Here is a 19,678-nt window from a genome sequence, read left to right on the forward strand (position 1 = left end):
GAATCATAATTTGAAAGTAGCAGTGCCAGGAATAAGATGCCTTTATAGCATCAGTAGTTTTCCTGTTGCACACAATAATTCAGCAACACTTGATCTATATTTATCTGTACCCAGGGGTCTCAAAACTCATTTTAATTCAGGGGCCAAATACGGGGCAGTTTGATCTCAAGTGGACCACAGATTTAATGTGGGAAAAGGAGTCATTTCAACTTTGTTTTGCACTAGTTTCCACTTCTACGTATACATAAATGACAAAATATGTAAGAAACGGACAACATCCACTCAACAAGTGATATACTGTATGTCAGTCCCAACAGGCTCTTCACTTTAAATTTCTTAGATTTCGTGACCAATTTATATTTAGTTAAGGGAATTATTATGTAATAATTTGAGGAAAATTGAGAATTTTATTAACATTAACATTAAAAATGACTGCCATCATGTGATGTAAGCACCAGTAAAACTGAACCCCTGGAAATATTGTTGAGTTTTATTTATACACAATGATTCCAAAAACGGCAGCCGCGGTGAGTTGATGTGTTTTGGTTTTTTTTTTTTTGGTTTTTTTGCTGTAACTACAAGGTTACATTCTTTCTACTGTTCTAAACTGTACCTGGTGAATAAAATCCTTTCTGAGTCATGTGTTCTCTGCCATTTTTAATTTTTTTCTGCGGGCCAAATTGGATGCTCCAAATGGCCTGATTTGGCCCCCGGGCCATGAGTTTGACACAGGTACTCTAACTTATAGATTTAACAGCAAAGATGTAATCCACATGCAAATCGGATACTGAGAAAGATATTTGGTTCGAAATCCTATTTTTTATTTATTTTTTTACAAAAAAAAAAAAAAAAAAAAAAAAAGCTTTGATAACGTGCCAATTGTACATTATGCTACGTTAAAGACAATAAACGAGCAGCAGGATGGATGCTGTGCTGAACAGACGACACTGTGAAGGAAGCGCAGTTTATTCATCGTCGTGGACACCGGCACGAGGGAAGGACGCACACGCGCAGCTTCCCATTGGCTGACAGGATTCTCCAAGTCTGGCGTCTCCGCGGCTGCTGCTGCTGCTGCTTCTGACTCCAAGTGCTTCACTTCATCCGAGTGTGGCTGAGGTGACACAGCTCGACATGCAGAGGAACGGAGCGCACAGGTATGTGGCACAGCTTCATCCTCCGTGGGAAGCTCCATTTCTGCTCAGCTTTGCATCGCTTTGATGGAGAACGATGTTTTTAATTCACATCCCTCCACAGACACATGTTGTGTGTGTGTGTGTGTGTGTGGGTGCGTTAACTTTGAGTGATTTCCTTACAGAAGCAGGAACCAGGGAGAGGAGGTGAGGGTGCGCAGCGGGGGTCTGCCAGTGTCTAGGGATAGGAAACATCTCGCTCTGAGCATCACTAACCAGGTAAGAGTCAGCCTGTATCATGATGTCATCATCCCAGTCAAAAAGGACTGGGTCCATCCATCACATTTGTGTTTCTGTGGAGGATGAGGGTGGTTTTTTATTTTTTTGGCTATGATGTAATTCTCACTTTGAGCTTTTTTTTTTTTTTTCTTTCTTTTTGAATGTTCTCCACCAAGGCTGAAGCAGATATTCCCTGGTGATCTCAGAGGAGGAGACAATAAAACATCTTCATTCCAACTGTTTCTTACCTTCCCTTTTTAAATCTTTAATGATAATATCTAAGGGTGTGTATTGCCTTAGCATATGCAATTTATTTAAATAAAAATGCCTTAAGAAACAACTAATCTGTAAATGTGTACACCTTCATGAGAACATTATGTATGAAATATATTTTATTGGCATATTTTACACTCAAAACATTGGCTTTAACATGCCATGTGCCAACAACTTAAAATTTAAAAAAAAATAACATATAATCTGCCAGTGGCTTTTAAACCAACTTTTAGTGCAATTTAACTGAGGTATATTCCTAGAACAATAAATAAATGCAGAAAGTTAATACTTTCTTTTTAAGATTTTATTGAAAAAACACAAGCTGGTTAACATGCCCAGGTTTCAGTGCACTTCTTTGTGCAGTTACAATGTCTCCTGCAGTGGAAAAGACCTTCCTGGTTAAAGAAAAGTAAAAATAAATAAAAAACAAATTTTTTTTAAATTTTGAAAAAACAATATGGGATGCATTTTGAATCGATCCGAGAATCGTGCGATGTAATATTGAGCTATATCGTTTTTTTTTTTTTTTCAACACCCCCAATAATAACACAATTCATTTTGCTTGAGGCCACTTAGCCCTCCTATAATCCTCTAATATTACTAACACTGTGCCAGGTATAATTCCCTACAGAAAATTATTTTCAGAAAATTGTTGACCAAGTTTTTGTGTCGGGCACATTGTTTATTTGTTGAATACATAAATAACCACACGATAATGAAACAGTGAGAGTGAGTGGTTGTCTGTCTGTCTGTGTTGCCCTGCGATGGACTGGTGCTCTGTCCAGGATGTACACCCCCCCCCCGCCCAGCGCCCAATGAGAGCCGGAGATTGGCACCGGCAGACCCCCGCGACCCTGACAAACAGGAATAAGTGGGTCTGAAAATGGATGCATGGATGATAATGAAACCTTGACCCTTTGTCTAGCGCCACCATCAGGCCAAACTTTTAGATTAGATTCAATTTATATTGAATAGTTTTCATCCAAATCTTCTCAAATTTACTGACAACATTAATGACCACAAGAGTATTTAAACCCAATTGGTTGTGGTGATGATGTGACTACAACCAATAGGGTTGTTGTTTTACACAGCTAAAACAGTTTGGGGTCAAATTGACCCCAGAGGGAACACCAATGCATGCATGTGTTCAGCACACTGAAAAAAAATGTCATCATGAGAATTGTATGCGTGATCAACTGTACACATCAAATTAGGAAAAAGTTATGAAAAGTCTTGTTTTTGAATGATAAACATTGAGAGGGGTCAAATTGACCCCAAGGATAATAGAAAGGTTAAATAACTGTATGATGACAGCAGCAGCAAAAGGTTGCAGTAATACCTGATATTGTGTCCTGTAATGCAAGCAGCAGCTCATTTTCTTTGTGTCTTTCTATCTGAAGCCAGAGTTTCACATGCTTTAAAACTTCAGATTTAAGTATTAAAAATCACTTTTAGTTAGTGTCATTGGGTTTTTCGCAAAAAAAAAAAAATATACAGTATATATATATATATATATATATATATATATATATATATAAAACAAAATAAAAATGCAAGCTTGAGTGAATGTCAGTGGACAAGTTCACCTGCATATTGAGCCTCTGAATATTTAATGGCAGTGATGTAGTGTTGTGCATTATCGGCAGCTGGGGGATATTGTGCCTAGTGAGACCTGAAAGTGTTGTTCCATCACAGCGTTTGACTTACATTGCAATACATTATGATGGTGCAACAGCTTTATGGCACACACACACACACACACGCACACACACGCACACACTGATCCTTGCTAGATATACTGTAGTGTGCTCACGTTGATTAAAGAATGCTTTTGGTCTGATTTTTCATTTGACCTGATTCCAACTACTTTTAACTCAACTTGTGAGTCACACTCAGAGGAAGCTTTTATGAAGACACCAAGTAAATCTTCCAATAATTGGAAAGAGAAATACGAGTAAGGATGTAAAATGTTAGAAATCGGTACACGAGCCCTGTTAGAGTGAATGATGCGGATACATTGCTTATGCAGGAACCCCCTGAGAAACACATTCATCCATGCCGCTATTACCCCCATAATCAATGGGACAGCTGAGTTTTACGGCCCCTGTCCTGTGTTGTTAACCATTTTACAGAGTGCTTATTTAAACAGCATGCCAAAGGAGTCATGCTTAATGGGGTTAAATATACAGACTAATATGGGGGAAGTGGTTGAAACAAATCCTGCAGCTGGAATATTCAAATCCTTTATTTGTTTCATCAACGAAGTCAAAGAGGGAAACAGAGCAGATAGGAAACCTTGCACATATAGACTCTGGGTTATGTCTTTATCAACACAAAGCATGGGGAACACATGTGTAAATCTCCGCTTTTATAGAGTGATGCTCATATCTATCGCGTGCTGCCAGACAAGGGTGTCATATTTCAGAAATGCATTATCATATCTACCCCCAGTTGGACAGTGTTGAGCTGAGTGCTGTTAGCGTTAGCTCACTTTGCTATTGCACAAGGAGGAAGGTGAACCCTCAGCTGACAGAGAGATGTATTAACAGTGTGAGTGAGTTTATATATGATCATGCTCAGAGCATGTATTTTACACACACACACACACACACCTCTTTTACCACTTTTGGTGCTGCTATCAATCCCACGTCCTTACTAGTGTTTGATGGGCTATAGTCACAGAGAGTATGAATGACAGGATGAATTCTCATTACTGATGGATATGTGTGTATCCTCTCACTCCCCTTTACACCATATGTTAACTAGACCAGCTACTGTATATACTGGTGAAATGTAGCAGAAGGCCTTCTCCCAGGAGCTCCATTTTGCCTTTCGATAGACCGTGTGATCCTTTTCTCACTCTCACACCATCTTTATCTTCACTCACTTCACGCCCACCACTACCGCACTCTTTCAAATGACTTCAGCTCCTTCTCCCCAATTTATATACTCTCACTTTTGTTTTATTATCCCAAAAGCATTGGTTTGATACGATGGTATAACATAATACATGCATATCAATCACTTTCCACTTCAGACACTTTCACATCTATTGTTAATGATTGTTTTTTGTATGCTTGATTTTGAAAAAAAACGACATTAGAATTTTGATATGCAAAATGTATGATAGAAATATAATGTATATATGGTCACACACTTAATTTTGAGTAGTAAGCAAAGGAATATAACCTGCTTTTTGAGCTAAAAGAAGTGCCGGAATTCAATAAAGGCTTTATTATCGATCTAATTTGTCTGTGTATCTGCATTATAAGAAAATCACTCTACAACACATATGGCAAACTGTATCCCCGGAGGCCAAATCCTGCCCTTTAAATCATCCAATTCGGCTTGCAGGAAAAAGTATAAGGGACAGAAAAAAAATCACCCATTGTAAAAATACATTCAGTTGTAAATATTTCATTAAGGTTGCAAAGGAGGGAGAATTTCCAGTAAATTTCTTAACATAACTTAAGCTCTAAACATTTTTTGGGAAAAAGAAAAATGTCATGGGAATTATTTATTGGAATTAACCCGAAATTGGGAGTATTTTGAATTAACTCTAAAACATAAATTATTGCATCCATGTAAAATAATAAAATTTCCAAAACATAACATTTCAATAGATTTATTGGGAAGTAGGACTTCACAATTATTCAAGTAAAGTTTTGTTGAATTTCTCACAAAGCCAATGAATCTCCACCATATTTGCACCTTTTAAACTCAAATGGTTTTGAAATGATTTGAGATTACCTCCCTCTCACCTAAAGCACCTGATTCTGATCAGTAATCAGGTTGAGAGGGAGGAGGAGTTGTATAAAAGGGCTGAGAGGACCAGAAGAAGAGAGGCACAACATTTGGCCTGCAGCAGACGTTCTGCGCGCCACTCAACATTTTGTAAGTTTGTTATTTTAATTTAAGCTGAAGATTACTGGTAGTCCTTTTTTTGTGTTACTTAGTATATGTTTAGTTTTTTGTAGTTTAGAAGTGTTTCTGAAATGGGACTACGCAATAGTACTACAGGGGGTACTTGAGAGAGAGAGGACAAATAACAAATGAAATGTCCCACCCCGGGCGTGAGATGACTGGAAATGATAAAAACTATGGAAATAAATCTTATCAAGAGCCACAAAATCACTATTTTTCAACCTGAAATTCTTGATGTCAAAATGGGGTCACGATCCAAAAAAGGATGGGACCACTGCACTAAATACTGTTTCTTTCCACTTATTTACGAATTGAGATTCTTTAAAATGTATGTTATCACTCGTTCATTCTATCACTATGCTCTGTAGTTGTATTAAATAGTTTTCTAAGCAAAATGTTGTAGTCTGCCAAAGGGGGTACTTGGCTTCAGAGATAGAAAGGGGGCACTGGAGCCTAAAAAGGTGGATGCTGGCTGCAACGACCTAGTGCCCTCCCTTCTTTTATTCAGTTTGGCCAGGATCTCTAATCCTTTTTCTGTTTCATTGAGTTATTTTTGATTCTGTTTTTAGTTTTCAAGAACTTTACATAAAATTAATACTTTGACAACCTTTATTTCTCTTATGACATATTTTATGATGCGCCCCCTCAAGCCTTTTGATAAAACATCCTAGAGGGGGCTGTAACAAAGCTATACAAGAACTCCTTATTTTTCAAAAATCCTGCTTGATCCTCAAATTTTTAAACAAAATGTCCCCAAACTAAATAAAAATTGTCACTTATTGCTTGGATATTGTTGGTGCTTTATATATTTTACATGCATACTAGGGCTCAATAGTGTTAAAATTGTTTGTTTTTCACCACCTAAAATCTGGAGCCCACTTGAGATCAAACTGGTCCATATTTGGGTTTGGTTATAACTCAATATTGCAACATTTTTTAGGGTTAGGACTCGGTTTAGTCTTAGTCATGTGACCTAAACTGGCCAAAAAGGGGCGCTGCGTACGGATAAAATGTCGGTATATTGATACGGCAACCATACGGATAGTCACTGTCTTTTTCACACTGAAATTTAAACAAAAATGCCCTGAATGTAATTAAATAAGCATTAAGCCTATGGTAACACAACCTTTAGCTCTCAGTCAATGTACTCAAGCAAAAGAGTAAACGTTGACTTCCATATCTTCCCTTTGACACATGATGCATGTAAATAGATTTCCAATGATGCGAATAATGAGCGTCCCTGCTGCTACAGCTCTTCTGATTGCATAGATCTTTTCTTGTGCTGATCAGCAAGTCAAGCAACAAAAATACAGATAGCCTCATGTAGATGTTTCAGACTCAATCCACATCCTTTGATATCAGATTAATGTTTGTGTGTTATTGCACATGGTGGTTGTCATGCAGACATGCGAGGTAGCTTATTTGATTGTCATTGTGAACCATATGTATATATTCAGCATTTACTGTATGCCCTCAATATATGTGATGGAGGAATAATACTCAAATATGTTTTTACCAACTTATTAATTGTACAGAAGCAGACATTCTGCTCTGTGCTGTTGCTTTCTTTCCTCTTTTCTTCCGTCTTTTCCATCCGCTTTCCATTTTTCTGCTACATAGCCCTCATTTCCTGCTGTAACCTTGCACTTGGGTCTATTGATTTCTTTTTAATTGATACAGGATATTATGTAATCATCGTGTTTGCATGCCCAGCAGAAAATATCTACTAATAACTGTGTTTCTATATGCAATCATGCATTCAGCTATTGATTTAATGGATTGCTCTATAGGGTACAAATAATGCCTTCCTCCTGTCATCAGCAGCAGTATTATTGGTCCCCTGGCATTCCTTATATTACTTTAATGCATTTTATTTTGTGTGCACACCCATGGAATTACAGTTGGTTGTAAATACAAACTAGAGAGTGGCAGTAAAAGCACAAAAACTGGACTGTTTCATGGTCCTAGACAACTCAACATGACGTTTCTTTACTCTTTAACCTTATATCCTTATATTTCAATGCATCCATCCATCTTGGATACTATGTCATTGAATTTATGGTCACTGGGACCCTTCTACAGCTTTTACAAGGCAGGTTATAACCTTAGGCAGGTCACCAATCCATTCAGTTAGGAATCTTGTCAACCTGTCATGCATTTCTTTGGAATGTGAGAGGAAAATGGATGTGGGTTTGCTTTTAATAAGTAAATGCAAATTTTCTATCAGGTAAAGACATAGTGTAGGCATAGGCAGAGTTTGAGATTATTGCTGGTGGTGGGGGGGGGGGGAGGAAAAGAAAAAAACATTATCAAATATATAGACCGTCTTGAGATTTGTGCCAACCAAAATGTGTTTGACTTATACAAAAATGATTACATAATTGATGATGTTAACTCAATTGCGTCGTTTAATGTTGTAAACTCATGACAAAATCAGGCCGGCTTACTTTTTTGTTCAGTACCATACATGAACTGCTGGATTGTGTCGCTTCACCATTTACACTGTGAAGAAGAACTGTGCAATAGAAGAAGAACCAACCTAAAGTCTGAAAAGTGTTGAACCATTTCACTGAAAACTTCCCTGAGGTAGAATTAGCATCTGTGACATGAAACTAACAGTAATACATACTTTTTATCACACTTGGTGTATTATGTACATTATATTAAAGGCACACTGTGGACTTTTTGACTTAAAGAGTTGACCCATATGAGTTATTTTAAATGATTCCTAAGGACAATATACAGCGCTCGACGGTATCAATGCTCCGAGCGGGGCTTCCCTCTTAAAATACCGACCAAGTTTGGGGGAGACGGACCGTCTTTCACCAGGTCATGTGACCTGAGAAATGCCTGGGGAACGTTTCACTTTACGGCAGTCATGTGACCACAGGCTCTGATATATTCATGAAGCTAAGGCTTTTGCTAATATTTTTTTCTCCTGATCAACTCCTGGTCATTGCCTAGGCAAGCAAAACATTTAAAACTGCTTCTGAGGAGGCCACCGAGTCTCGGCGAAGAGGGCCGATGACGGCGGCGCGGCCAGGGAGTGGGGGGGGGGCGCCACCAATGCGGTGGAGGGGCTGCGGCTGCACCTCCAGTCGCGGTGCGAGCCCAACCCCGCTTCGCACCCCAGCCGGACCGATCCTTATCCCAAAGTTACAGGTCAACTACTGTCTGCATAGACAATCAAAAGACAAGGGAGACTGGCCCGATTGACTGACTGTTGATTTTTGCGACAGTGTTGCGGCGCTTGTGGCCACTAGGGACGCTTGACGTGGAAGTTACAGGTCTAGCGCCCCTAGTTGCTAAAAGTTACAGTGTGCCTTTAAGAATCACATTTTTTCCTAATGACTTTGGGAAAACTGTAATGAAAACTTTTGACTACTAGGGACTTGGGTGGGCAATGGTCCCCCTGCCCTTACAATTTCTGCGTATGAGTGTAGGCCTTATATCAGTAAATCAAAGATTAGTTGCTTCATAAAAAGATGTAAATGGTGGAAATTGCTGCTTGTAAGTTTGTTTTGATCTTCACAGTAAAGTTTCGCAATGTAAGTGTTTCAGAATTCGACTAAAATTATTCTGAAACACTCGGTTTATTGACATTGTCAAAAAATCTTTGTGATTTCATTGCGGGATGTAGAGTCTTGTAAACTATTACATGGACCTAATTTTACTCAATCCGTGATTTCTTGAGTTTCTTCGCCAGACAGGGAGGATAGTGATTAGTTTGACACCATTTTTGTTCTAATTCCTTTAAATTTCAGCCGAATTTGATCGTCCAGTGTAAATCCTAAAATAACCATCCACCATTGGTTTGCCATATCTTTGAGTTCACGAAAACACACAAACAGGACCATCTCTATATAAAGTGGCACGAGGGTTAATCTTAGATTAAAAAAGACAAACAAAACACCTTGTTTAAATTGTTTTTGAAATCCATATTTTATTAAAATAATCGTTTCATGAGGACAATTATTGTTGCCAATAAGTGAACCTTGGGGTAATGTATTTTTCTAAAGCGGGATGTAGTGTATGCTAGCTTAGCTACACAGCTGGCAAATATTTAGTATCCTTTCCACACTTGAAGGTTTTAGTGTGTCTTCACGCTGCCTTGCACTCTGTTTTGATTCCTGAGTGAAACATTTGTCTCTTTAGCCCCTAACTGCTGTTTTAATGCTCTCCAACTATCACAATCTGCTTTGTCTGTCTGTGATTTGGTGCCAAGAAGAAAAGATAGAATGGCTTCATCAGAACTCTTTAGTTGCGAACAGCTGCCTGATGCAGCTGGAACTGCCAGTGATGACAGCTATCAAACTGAGGCGCGTAACTTTTGAGATGCCAAGATATGTGGCCTCTTCAGGGTTAATCGACTTGTAACACCCTGTTAAATCTATTTGAACAAAGTGAAACGTTAAGTTGTCTCAGAAGGGTAAGTATGCATTAGTCGTGCAGATATGTATTTATCGTCTACAAAGAGGATTAAAAAGATGTTTGACACATTGATGTTGGCTACTTACAGGAGGAAGGGAAGAGGTGTCATCGCTATTGTAACCACCGTGGAGCACCAGCAGTTCACAAAGTGGAGAAGTAAGAAATATATTTTAGGAAAACACCAAAAGGAATATAATGGCAATAAAATGTCTCAATGCTGTAAAATACTGTAATTATTTTTCAATCTGAAACTCAGACTTTCTACAGTAGTTTCACTGACCTTAATGACATAAAAACAAATATGTGTTCCTCTAAAAACTCAAATTACTCTGAAAATTGATCCGTTGGAGATAAAATGCAAACTTCTGTAACGACCTGCCTTAACCTTTTTACTGTATTCAATATTTTTTTTTTTTTGTCACAGAAGTTTTCCTCGCAAAAGCGAGCAGGTGGATGACAATAGCAGTCACCGTGACGATCAACAGCAACGTCGTGTGATCAAAGCTATTGTGTGAGTATAAGTTGTATGTTAATAGTGTTTTTCACAATCTATCTGCTATTTTTTTGCTTTACAAAGTGACATCTCTGAATGTAAAAGCCCACTATGTTTGTTAAGTGGACTAGTTCGATTCATGTGTATATATATATATAGTTCTAATTCAGTTTCTAAATTAAGTTTTGAACTCGAAGGTCATTGTGCACTTTTGAGTGTGTGAACCCTCGCAAACTTCCTTTTTAAATCATTTTAGCCAAACATGGTATTGCGTTTTTTTTTTTTTTTTTTTTTTCCCTTTCGAATTGGTGCAACAGGGAAGAACAGCTCTGGCCTTAGGCTTTCTCTTCTTTGAAAGTCGACTCTGGAGGAGAGAAAAAGCTGTTTCTGTGTAAGGTTAACACGATTGTGGTGCGGAAAGGTGAAGCTGATAGAAAATTGTGTTTGGATAAACTTTGAAGGAAGACAGCGGAGGAGCAATAGGAATAGCAATAGGATATAAAAGTGGAGAAAATAGGGATGGACGAAGGGAAGGGGAAAGGTTTTGCTTTTGGAGTCAGGAGTTATGGCTTAGTTCAATTTGCTCTATGTAGCTCAGCTTCCTCTCTGCTCCACTGAAGGTGAATGGGTTTCTTCATGGGTAATTGATCCTTTACCCCATCCTGGAATCTCGGTGTTGGGGTAAATAAAGGGATGAATACGAGTGAAGGGGTTGAGTGTTTGGGTTAGAATTGAGATAAGGTAGATAAGCAGTATTCCAACGAACAAATTTAAACATACACAAATAGAAGGAACAAGCAGTGTACCTATGTGCATTATGTTATTAGATCTGTATCACATTTTTTTTTTTTTTTTTTTTTCTTTTTTTAAACGCCAATTTTAGGAGCAAGTGCACTGAGTCATTTTAGGGAGTAGCTTTAGAAAAAAAAAAGCCACCGGTATGTGATGTTCCCTGTTGTACAGTTGGTGCAGAGTGGGTATTTAAGATAAATATATAAACGCATGAGTTTCCAATTGGCTTATTTTTGTTCAGCTGTTTGGTGGAGGACTATAGACTATGTAGCCACCAGTGGGCATCAAAAACATGTCCTTTCAAAAGATTTTACTTCTTTTTAAAAAGCAACTAAACCCCAAAAAACACTTTTTTTCTCCTGAAGATAAATGTATTTGGGTATGAAGTAGTGTTTTTGATTGATTTGACATTTTAGTATTTCAATTTGGCGTATTTTCATGTAAAAGGGTCTGCCCTCAATGGGTTAAAACCCAACTATTACAAGAGCATTTTTCTATTGGCTGAGGTTGGTCGTTATGACATTTTGGTGGCTTCTTACGTCATGAACAAACGCCCTTGGCCCCGCCCCCATATAGAAACAAGCACCTGTGGACTCTGCAATCTGTGGCGAGTAGGTTGGATTGAGAGAATTGTGAATTTGAATGGCTTTATTAATTCAGGTTTACACTGTGTTATTTTAGAGACATGCTTCTCACACACATGCATTAATGGAGAGATGATAGAGTAGGGCTGCTTTTACTTTGAAAGGAGCACACCAGAGCAGTGTTGGGGTTCGGTGCCTTGCTCAAGGAGATTTTATATTGGTTATATACTGTATATATAGTTATAGTATAAATTGGGTGTGTCTTAACTGCTTCAGGAGCCCCACCCATAATCACGGCATTTTGGAATTTTCAGCACATCAGCCACAACTACAGGGTTTAGTTACTCTTTAAAGTGATAGCCTTTAACAGTAACTCAAAAATACACATTAGCTAATGTTTATTTTAGTAACTTATATTTAAGATAATACAATAAAGAAGCAGAAACAACCTGTTTTTTTTTTTAACAATTTTGTATTTTGTGACGAGTGCTACAAGATGACTATTGTTGTAATTAGTGCTATATACAGTAAATAAAGTTTAATTTAATTAAGGGTAATGGAGAGTCATGGGCTTTTTTTTATTTCATTTAGTTTATTAATGTAACTAAAATGATTGTACTACTAAGAAAGTATAATTCCTCCATTATCCCCAGACAAGCTGTTAGAAAACATTGCAAATATATTACTGCTGTAACCAGGACAACATTTACCCAACACACCATTAATTTGTGGGTATAATCATGAGTTTGTCCAACATGTGTAAGCTGTGAAAGGTAAAAAAAACAAAGAATATTGTTTGTATTCAGGATCACTTTTATTCATGGTTACTGCAAACAGTGTTTCTCTATAGATGCTACAGAAATCCACATTTACTTGCCTTTTCTTAATCCAGAATCCAGCGGGCATGGCGTGCCAGGGTGTCCCGTCGGGAGACCTGGCAGGCACAAGATAAGAAGCAGATGAGCCGTCGTCGGGGCAAGAAACTTTCTTCCGAAAGCCTGCAGGATCCTGTGATGACCACTGACGTTACGGTAAGAATGAGAAAAGGGAATTTAAACAGATGAGCATATGGTACGACTTGAACATACGCCAAGTAGTGAGATGCAAATATTTTATCAGCTGTCTCTGGTGAGTTATCTGCTGTGATCTGTTGTAGCTGCAGAGAATAAAAAATGAACGGGTGAGTGGCTGCATGGATGGATAGACTAATAAGGAAGAGGAAAAAGAGGCAACAGGGGAGGGGTGTTTACCTCCATTGTCATCTGTGAGACCTGGGGGGGTCGTATTAGTGGATGTGGATGAATTGCCAGCTGGCATCGTGCCCGGATCTGTAATTAGCAGTTAATTAGGTAAATTTTCAAAGCTAGTTGATTGATTAATGAAGTGCCTCTGCCCTTGTCCTCCCACTTCTTAAAACCGCCACAGCACACTCCTCACCCCTTCATTCCCCTGAGGATAGTGTGGGAGAAACTTAAACAATGCTTACGGGGCATGGCAGCAAAACAAAAGGCAACAACAACAACAATTGAGCAGCTGGAATACAAAGTGGAAAAAAAAAAGAACAAAAAATGTAAGGAAGGAAACGCTAAGCAGGAGAAAAGGAGGTAAAAGCAAGGCAGATGTATTTGTATAGCACATTTCACACACGAGGCAACTCAATGTGCTTTAGATGAAGGCAGGGATGCATATAAATATACCTCAACATATCTAAAATTATTATTTGTGTTCGACATTGACGAGATGTTTTCCGTGCTTCTCGCGGCTCTAGCGAGATAGCAATTAAGCTCAGGCACATGCGTTGCCCATAAATGCCTCCCGACTCAATTTCTAGGAGATTGTGCATTGGCGAATGATGTCATATCTCTACACTCTTGGCTCTTGGGTGTATGCGAGTTGCCTTTTCCCCACTCTTTTTGAAGGATTGTCTGAAGAAAATTAGAATCCCAGAGCAAACAGATGGGCCAGGGTGTCCTGACGAGACTATTAATGTGTATGTGTGCTTTGTTTTTTGGCGTGTTTGTTCTGCATGAAAGAGTTTGCTGTCTGTTACGTAGTTGTAAAATGTCTTGCTAATTAGAAAGTCACTGCGATCTTGAAATGAAACAAAACGTATTGGGTAGCAGTGTTTCCTGACAGGAAATGGACCCACGTTTGATGGCCCACTTGGTTTTACAAGTTAGAAGTTCTTTAATTTATTGTGTGATAATTCATTACAATTACGTAATTGTGATTGAAAAAATCTGTTGCTGTTGTAATCATAATTTAATTGTAATATAATTCAGACAATTGACTATATAAGTGCAATTGACATGAAAATTCTACAAAAAAATGCAATTTACATTTACAGTTCTATGGCTTACACATAAGTAGTTAGCAATTATTAAAATATATTTCATATCGAGACGGGTAGTTTTTCCACTTCCTGTCACTTATCTTCAAGATCATTTTTGCATTTCAAAAAAACATTTCAATCAAGGGGTATTAAAAAACATTAATACTTATATTTTCATGGATTAGGAAGCTTAACAAGGTAACCAAGAGGTGAAAAACAAATTGGATGACAGATAAAAAATTTTTTGTGTATTTTACAGCTGATTTAAGACGTGGGTCAAACTGACACGTTATCATAAGAGATGCTAACACAAGAGGAAGGTTAATATTTATCAAAGGCTTGGTAATTGTAATTAATTGAATTTGAACTTTAGTAATTGAAAATGTACCATAATTTATGGATTGTAAGCCGCTACTTTTTTCTCACACTTTGAACCCTGCGGCTTAAACAGTGACGTGGCTAAATTGTGGATTTTTCTTGCTTCATGCTGCCACAAAATTGAGCTCCATCACATTAGACCAGGTGGAACAATGACATTAACATTAAATTGTTCTTGCTTGCACTGAATCATTCTGATCACTCATTTTGTCATGATGCACACGATAAGAAAAGCGGACGTAGCGTTTTCTCAGTCTGGTTCCAGTAAAAAGTGACCATAAAAAGCTGTAAATGGACTGATATATAGAGGTGGGGCAGGGAGGAGGTAGCACATTTACCCTTACAAAGCTCCACTGGCTAAATGTCAGCCCACGACCTCCAAAGTTGTCTTTGTCTCTTTGCTGCTGTTTTTCTGTTTTCAACTGTCCTCATTCAGACTTCATCACTGTCCTGTTGCTGTTGTGTTCTGTGAAGGACGGGCATTTATCATTGTGAGGCGGTGGTTCATGTTAGCTCATAGGAGCTGGAAGGACCTTGGTTGTGGCCTGTAGGGGAAGGGAAAGCTCAAACATACTTCATGCATATTTCATGGGACTCTGATATTGAACCCACTCTTAGAAAAGACACTGCAGCACACAGTGTTGTTACTCTTACCTCATGGACGCTTGTGTTCACACATTTCCAGCCAAATATCAGGTCATATTACAGCTGCCTGCATTTCTAAAATTCATGACCTCATGCATGCTGGGAAAATATACAAAATGTGATATTGATGGACAGATATTTTGCTCTGCATGGCCTGACGAGAGGGAATCGATGGGTTTGACTAATCTGGACACGCTATTTACATTTTCCTATTGACCAGCCTGGAGCACCTACTCTAAAGGTGACTCTATAAGACAATTCATTTTGGTGTTGATTGAGTGTCCAAAAAAAGGTATTTAAAAGCCACGATATCTTAGCTCTTTGAAATTATAGGGATTTATAAACAGACAAAACAAACATCTGGTGTATTGTTACATGTGTTCAAAGTTAAACGAGAAGCTTGGACATGTAAGATTTTCATGTTTTACTCTCCAAAGATATCAAAGGTTTGTTTGAAAATGTGTAAGGAGTACACTAAGTTTTATAACTGCTGGAGATGATCTCTTTTTTTTTTTTTTTTTTTTTTTTTTTTTTTAAATCAAATAAAGACATAGTGTAGGCCTCATAGATTAATAAATTGAAGATCACTTCCTCAAAAAAAAAGGTGTAAAAGGTCAAAAAATTGCTCCCCATCCCACAATGTAATGTGCAAAGCCTTTCCGAAAATGTCTATAAGAGTGTATACAGTGGTGATCAACACAAATCTGATGAATCTGATAATAATAAATGATAGTCTCAAGCTTTAAGCTTTACTACATTGTGGCCATTGGTGTGCTGACCAGCATGGTAAAAGGTGATTGCTATCCACGGCTATTAATGCTGGCTCAAAGAAATATCATGTCATTTGCTTAATAACATTGACAAGTTTTTTTTCAAAATCATTAATGTAGAAATGGGCCAGTATAAACTACATATAATGTAGCTACATTAAAATGTTTATATATATATAGCACTGTGAGGTAAAAGTAACCATATATTTGGATAAGTTACTAGCAAATATGCAATTAGCATCAATAATAACCAAAGTACTAAAATTGGTTTAATGTGTTGAGATTGTGAGTTCAAGCTCTATTGGCCACAGTCATTGCAATCAGATGCAACCTCTGTGTATAGTTGCATATTTCGCCTGAACATATAGTTATTCCAATTTCATTTAGCAGACGCTTTTATCCAAAGAGACGTACCACACGAGCACTGACGGTTAAGGGACTTGCTCAACATCCCACCCTACCTCACCCCACAGGTTGGATTAGAACTGGTAGGTACTGTATCTACCTTGTCTCAGAATCTCCTGTGACTCCATCCATGATAAGTGGATACAGAGGGTGGATGAATGAATCATTTGGTTATTTCTACATGGGAGCAGAAAGACGCCCCAAGGAAATTTGCTCCTGCCGCACACTGCTGTAGAAGAGATGAGAATTTTGTCTTGTAAAATGCGGTGACAACTTATCAATTATCAACAACCAGAGATTAAAATGAGACCATATCCACTCATCTAATCCTACATCTAATCTCACAGATAGAAAAAGGAACGCTAGCATTCAAAGACTTTCATTGCATCTTTGAATACAGATGAGTTTGTGGATACAGTTGAGGGAGGAGAGTCTGACGCAGTGATAACTTCTGCAAGCTGTAATAAATAGCAGGTCTATGTCAGTCAGATGGCTTTTTATGAGCTTAAATGCAGATTTTTGTCAAACAGCTGACACGATTTTCTTTGTGTTAGCACTGAATTGTCTTGTGTAGTCTGGATCAAATGTGTATCGTGGAAAAAAAAAAAAGCATTTGCATATCCATATGTGAAGACTTTAATGCTTGGGTGCGTGTCCGTAAATCTAAACCGAGCATGGACCCAAGGGAGTTTCTGGAGAGTTTTTCTACAGTTCAAACCTGTGATCAAAGATAAGATGTTGGAATTCAGACAATAGTGAAATGCCCCAGTGCCTATCATCTGAAAGAAACCAATTGTGCTGCTGGTCTGCTTGATCGCTAATGAAATAGTGTGATGGATTGAAATAAAAAAAAAAAGACGACCAGGACTGTCATGAGATGAGAGAAATGAGTGGGGGGAAGAAGACAGTGATGACTGAAAGATAGATAAAACACGTTGAATCGTCTATACTTAGGTTAGATTAAGTTTGTGTGTCTATTGATGGCACTGTTTGTGGACATTGATTTTTTTTCTCTCTCTGTGACATGTTTGCTCTATTTTCCCATCTCTTTTCTGGGGGCCCAGGCGAAGAGAAAGTGTTTGTGTAAGCATTTCTGCAACCTGTTTGGGAGATCCTTCGCTCATCGTTCACCGCAAACATTCTTACGCAGTAGCCATGCAGTGACAACTTCATCTATGCATCCACCTACTGTATACTATACCTTCCCCTATACTAATCCCATTTTCCCACCTTCACTCTGTCATCCCTTGCTTCCTCCACTCACTTCGTTTTGCATGCACAAACATATTTTTCCAGTCATTTTCCATCCATTCGTTATCTATAGGCGGAGGCTTACAAATTCCATATTGGTGTCGGTTTGTGTGTCATTTAGAATAAATGTACCACCTTCCAAAGTCAAATCATTTAATAACCATGTCATTATTACTGGAGGTTATTTACTGGACAGGTGGGCCCTTGCTCAGCCATTTTTTTTTTTTCTTTTTCAAAAAGACCACATCTTACCCGTGTATCAGTCAGCAATGAGAATATTGCTTTTGCAAATAACAAATTTCATGAAATTATTTGGTTGTATTAAACTTGATATCCTTAATGATATCTTCAAATTTGCTTCATTTGGTATTTTTTTTCTTCAACTTTAAGGTTTTTTCCTGCAGCAAAGCTTGTGTTACTCTGCTAATCCGATTTGTTCCATCTTTTCCGAGACTAACTTTGTCACTTTATGACTTTGGTGCCATATCTTTTTCCATTTTTCTTCCTCTTTACTGATTTGTTTCACTTCATGATCTACCTCTCTAGTCACGATGCCTTGCTTTAGAAAAATGCATTTCTCTTTTTAAAAACAAAGTGACAGAGCATCTGCTTTATCATTCCATATTTATTAATTATATATATTATACTGTGCCCTCACTCAAATTACATTATAAATTACCCTTCTTTTGCACACATATTACATTCTATCGCTTCTAAACATCTTTTTGTTTTTTGTTCATTTTCTTTTAATTTTGTATTTTTAAATTGGATTTATTTTTGACAATCTTTATTATTTAACGGTGCCTTTACCACTTATTTTGTCTTGCATGTACTTTTAATGGATGTATGTCAGTTATTGTACCTTTCATTTTAATCACCTTTGATTATCTGCACCGATGATTGAATAAATCTAGCAACTGCTGCTAATTAACTGGCATGGCAACATACTGTAAGTGACCAATAACGTACTGGTGTGTTTGAGTACAGTTAACTGCACCCCTTGCCGAATGAGCACAATTATAATAATTTGAGACTTAGAATGGTCTTGTTCTACACAAGAATCTTTATTATTTTTTAAATGTAGCTGCACAGAACTCAGACACTGATGTGTGCACAAACATACGCTGGAAAATCTTGTTTTAAAATGGCGATTGATTTTGTGAAAGCAGGTAACTTGGAGAATTATCATAACTGATGATGGAGAGGGGAAAGTGAGTATGGAGAGAACTACTGGCTTCAGGAGATGGAGAGAGAAAGCGATGGATGGCTACACATATTTAAAGACATAGGTGATTGAATGGTGGATTATGAAGATAATAACTGTTTGTTGGCTATAAATGAGCGTGCAGAAAAGGACTTTTATACATCAATATTTCTAACACCCCTTTATTCTCTTTGAAATAAGTGCCACTTATCACTTACACCAATATTAACATACACATTTCAGCATACCAATATACAACCTTATTCCCCCTCGAAGAAAATCAAGTTGTGATGTAAATGGAGAAGACCCACCAAATAATGAAGACATAATAGATGCAGGGAAATATATTAAATAAGTTTAGAAAAGGTGGCCTTTCCTAACTATGCTTATTCACGGTTGTTATCGTGAGTTCAGGCTCTTAAATCACATGTTTGGATATTTCTGCAAAGAACTTGGATTTGAGGTTTACAGCTTGTGTGTGGGGATTTGATTGGATACTATAGCTCAGACCAAACCTTGACCCTAAGTTCATGTCATTCAGCTATACATGAACTTAACAAAGCATAAAGCAGCACGCATGCACACACAAATAACAGATAAGCAGGGTTTTGGTTTTTTTTTTTTTATACACACAATAGTCCTTTAGGAGCACACAAGAGAAAATGGTTAGAAGCATCTTCCAACCATCTGTAGCAGGAAAATCAATCTACTTCTGAAGGCTATATGTTGTACTGCTCTTTTTGAACACATTCTGGATATTCACAAACCTTCCCTCCGGTTATGTCCT

The 19,678-nt window shown here is 37.8% G+C and overlaps 1 protein-coding gene across 1 annotated transcript in view; it reads left to right on the plus strand.

Annotated features, from left to right (window-relative positions):
- Positions 1-1,029: 1,029 nt before the first annotated feature.
- schip1 (schwannomin interacting protein 1) overlaps positions 1,030-19,678 on the plus strand; it is a 255,728-nt gene continuing 237,079 nt past the window's right edge. The window contains exons 1-5 of the mRNA XM_028464367.1: positions 1,030-1,154; positions 1,316-1,409; positions 10,126-10,193; positions 10,462-10,548; positions 12,799-12,937. Of these exons, the coding sequence (XP_028320168.1) occupies positions 1,132-1,154; positions 1,316-1,409; positions 10,126-10,193; positions 10,462-10,548; positions 12,799-12,937 (411 nt within the window). The 5' untranslated portion in view covers positions 1,030-1,131. The remainder of the gene's footprint in view (positions 1,155-1,315; positions 1,410-10,125; positions 10,194-10,461; positions 10,549-12,798; positions 12,938-19,678) is intronic.

Source organism: Gouania willdenowi, chromosome 13, assembly GCF_900634775.1.
Source record: "Gouania willdenowi chromosome 13, fGouWil2.1, whole genome shotgun sequence".
NCBI classification, from domain to species: Eukaryota; Metazoa; Chordata; class Actinopteri; order Blenniiformes; family Gobiesocidae; genus Gouania; species Gouania willdenowi.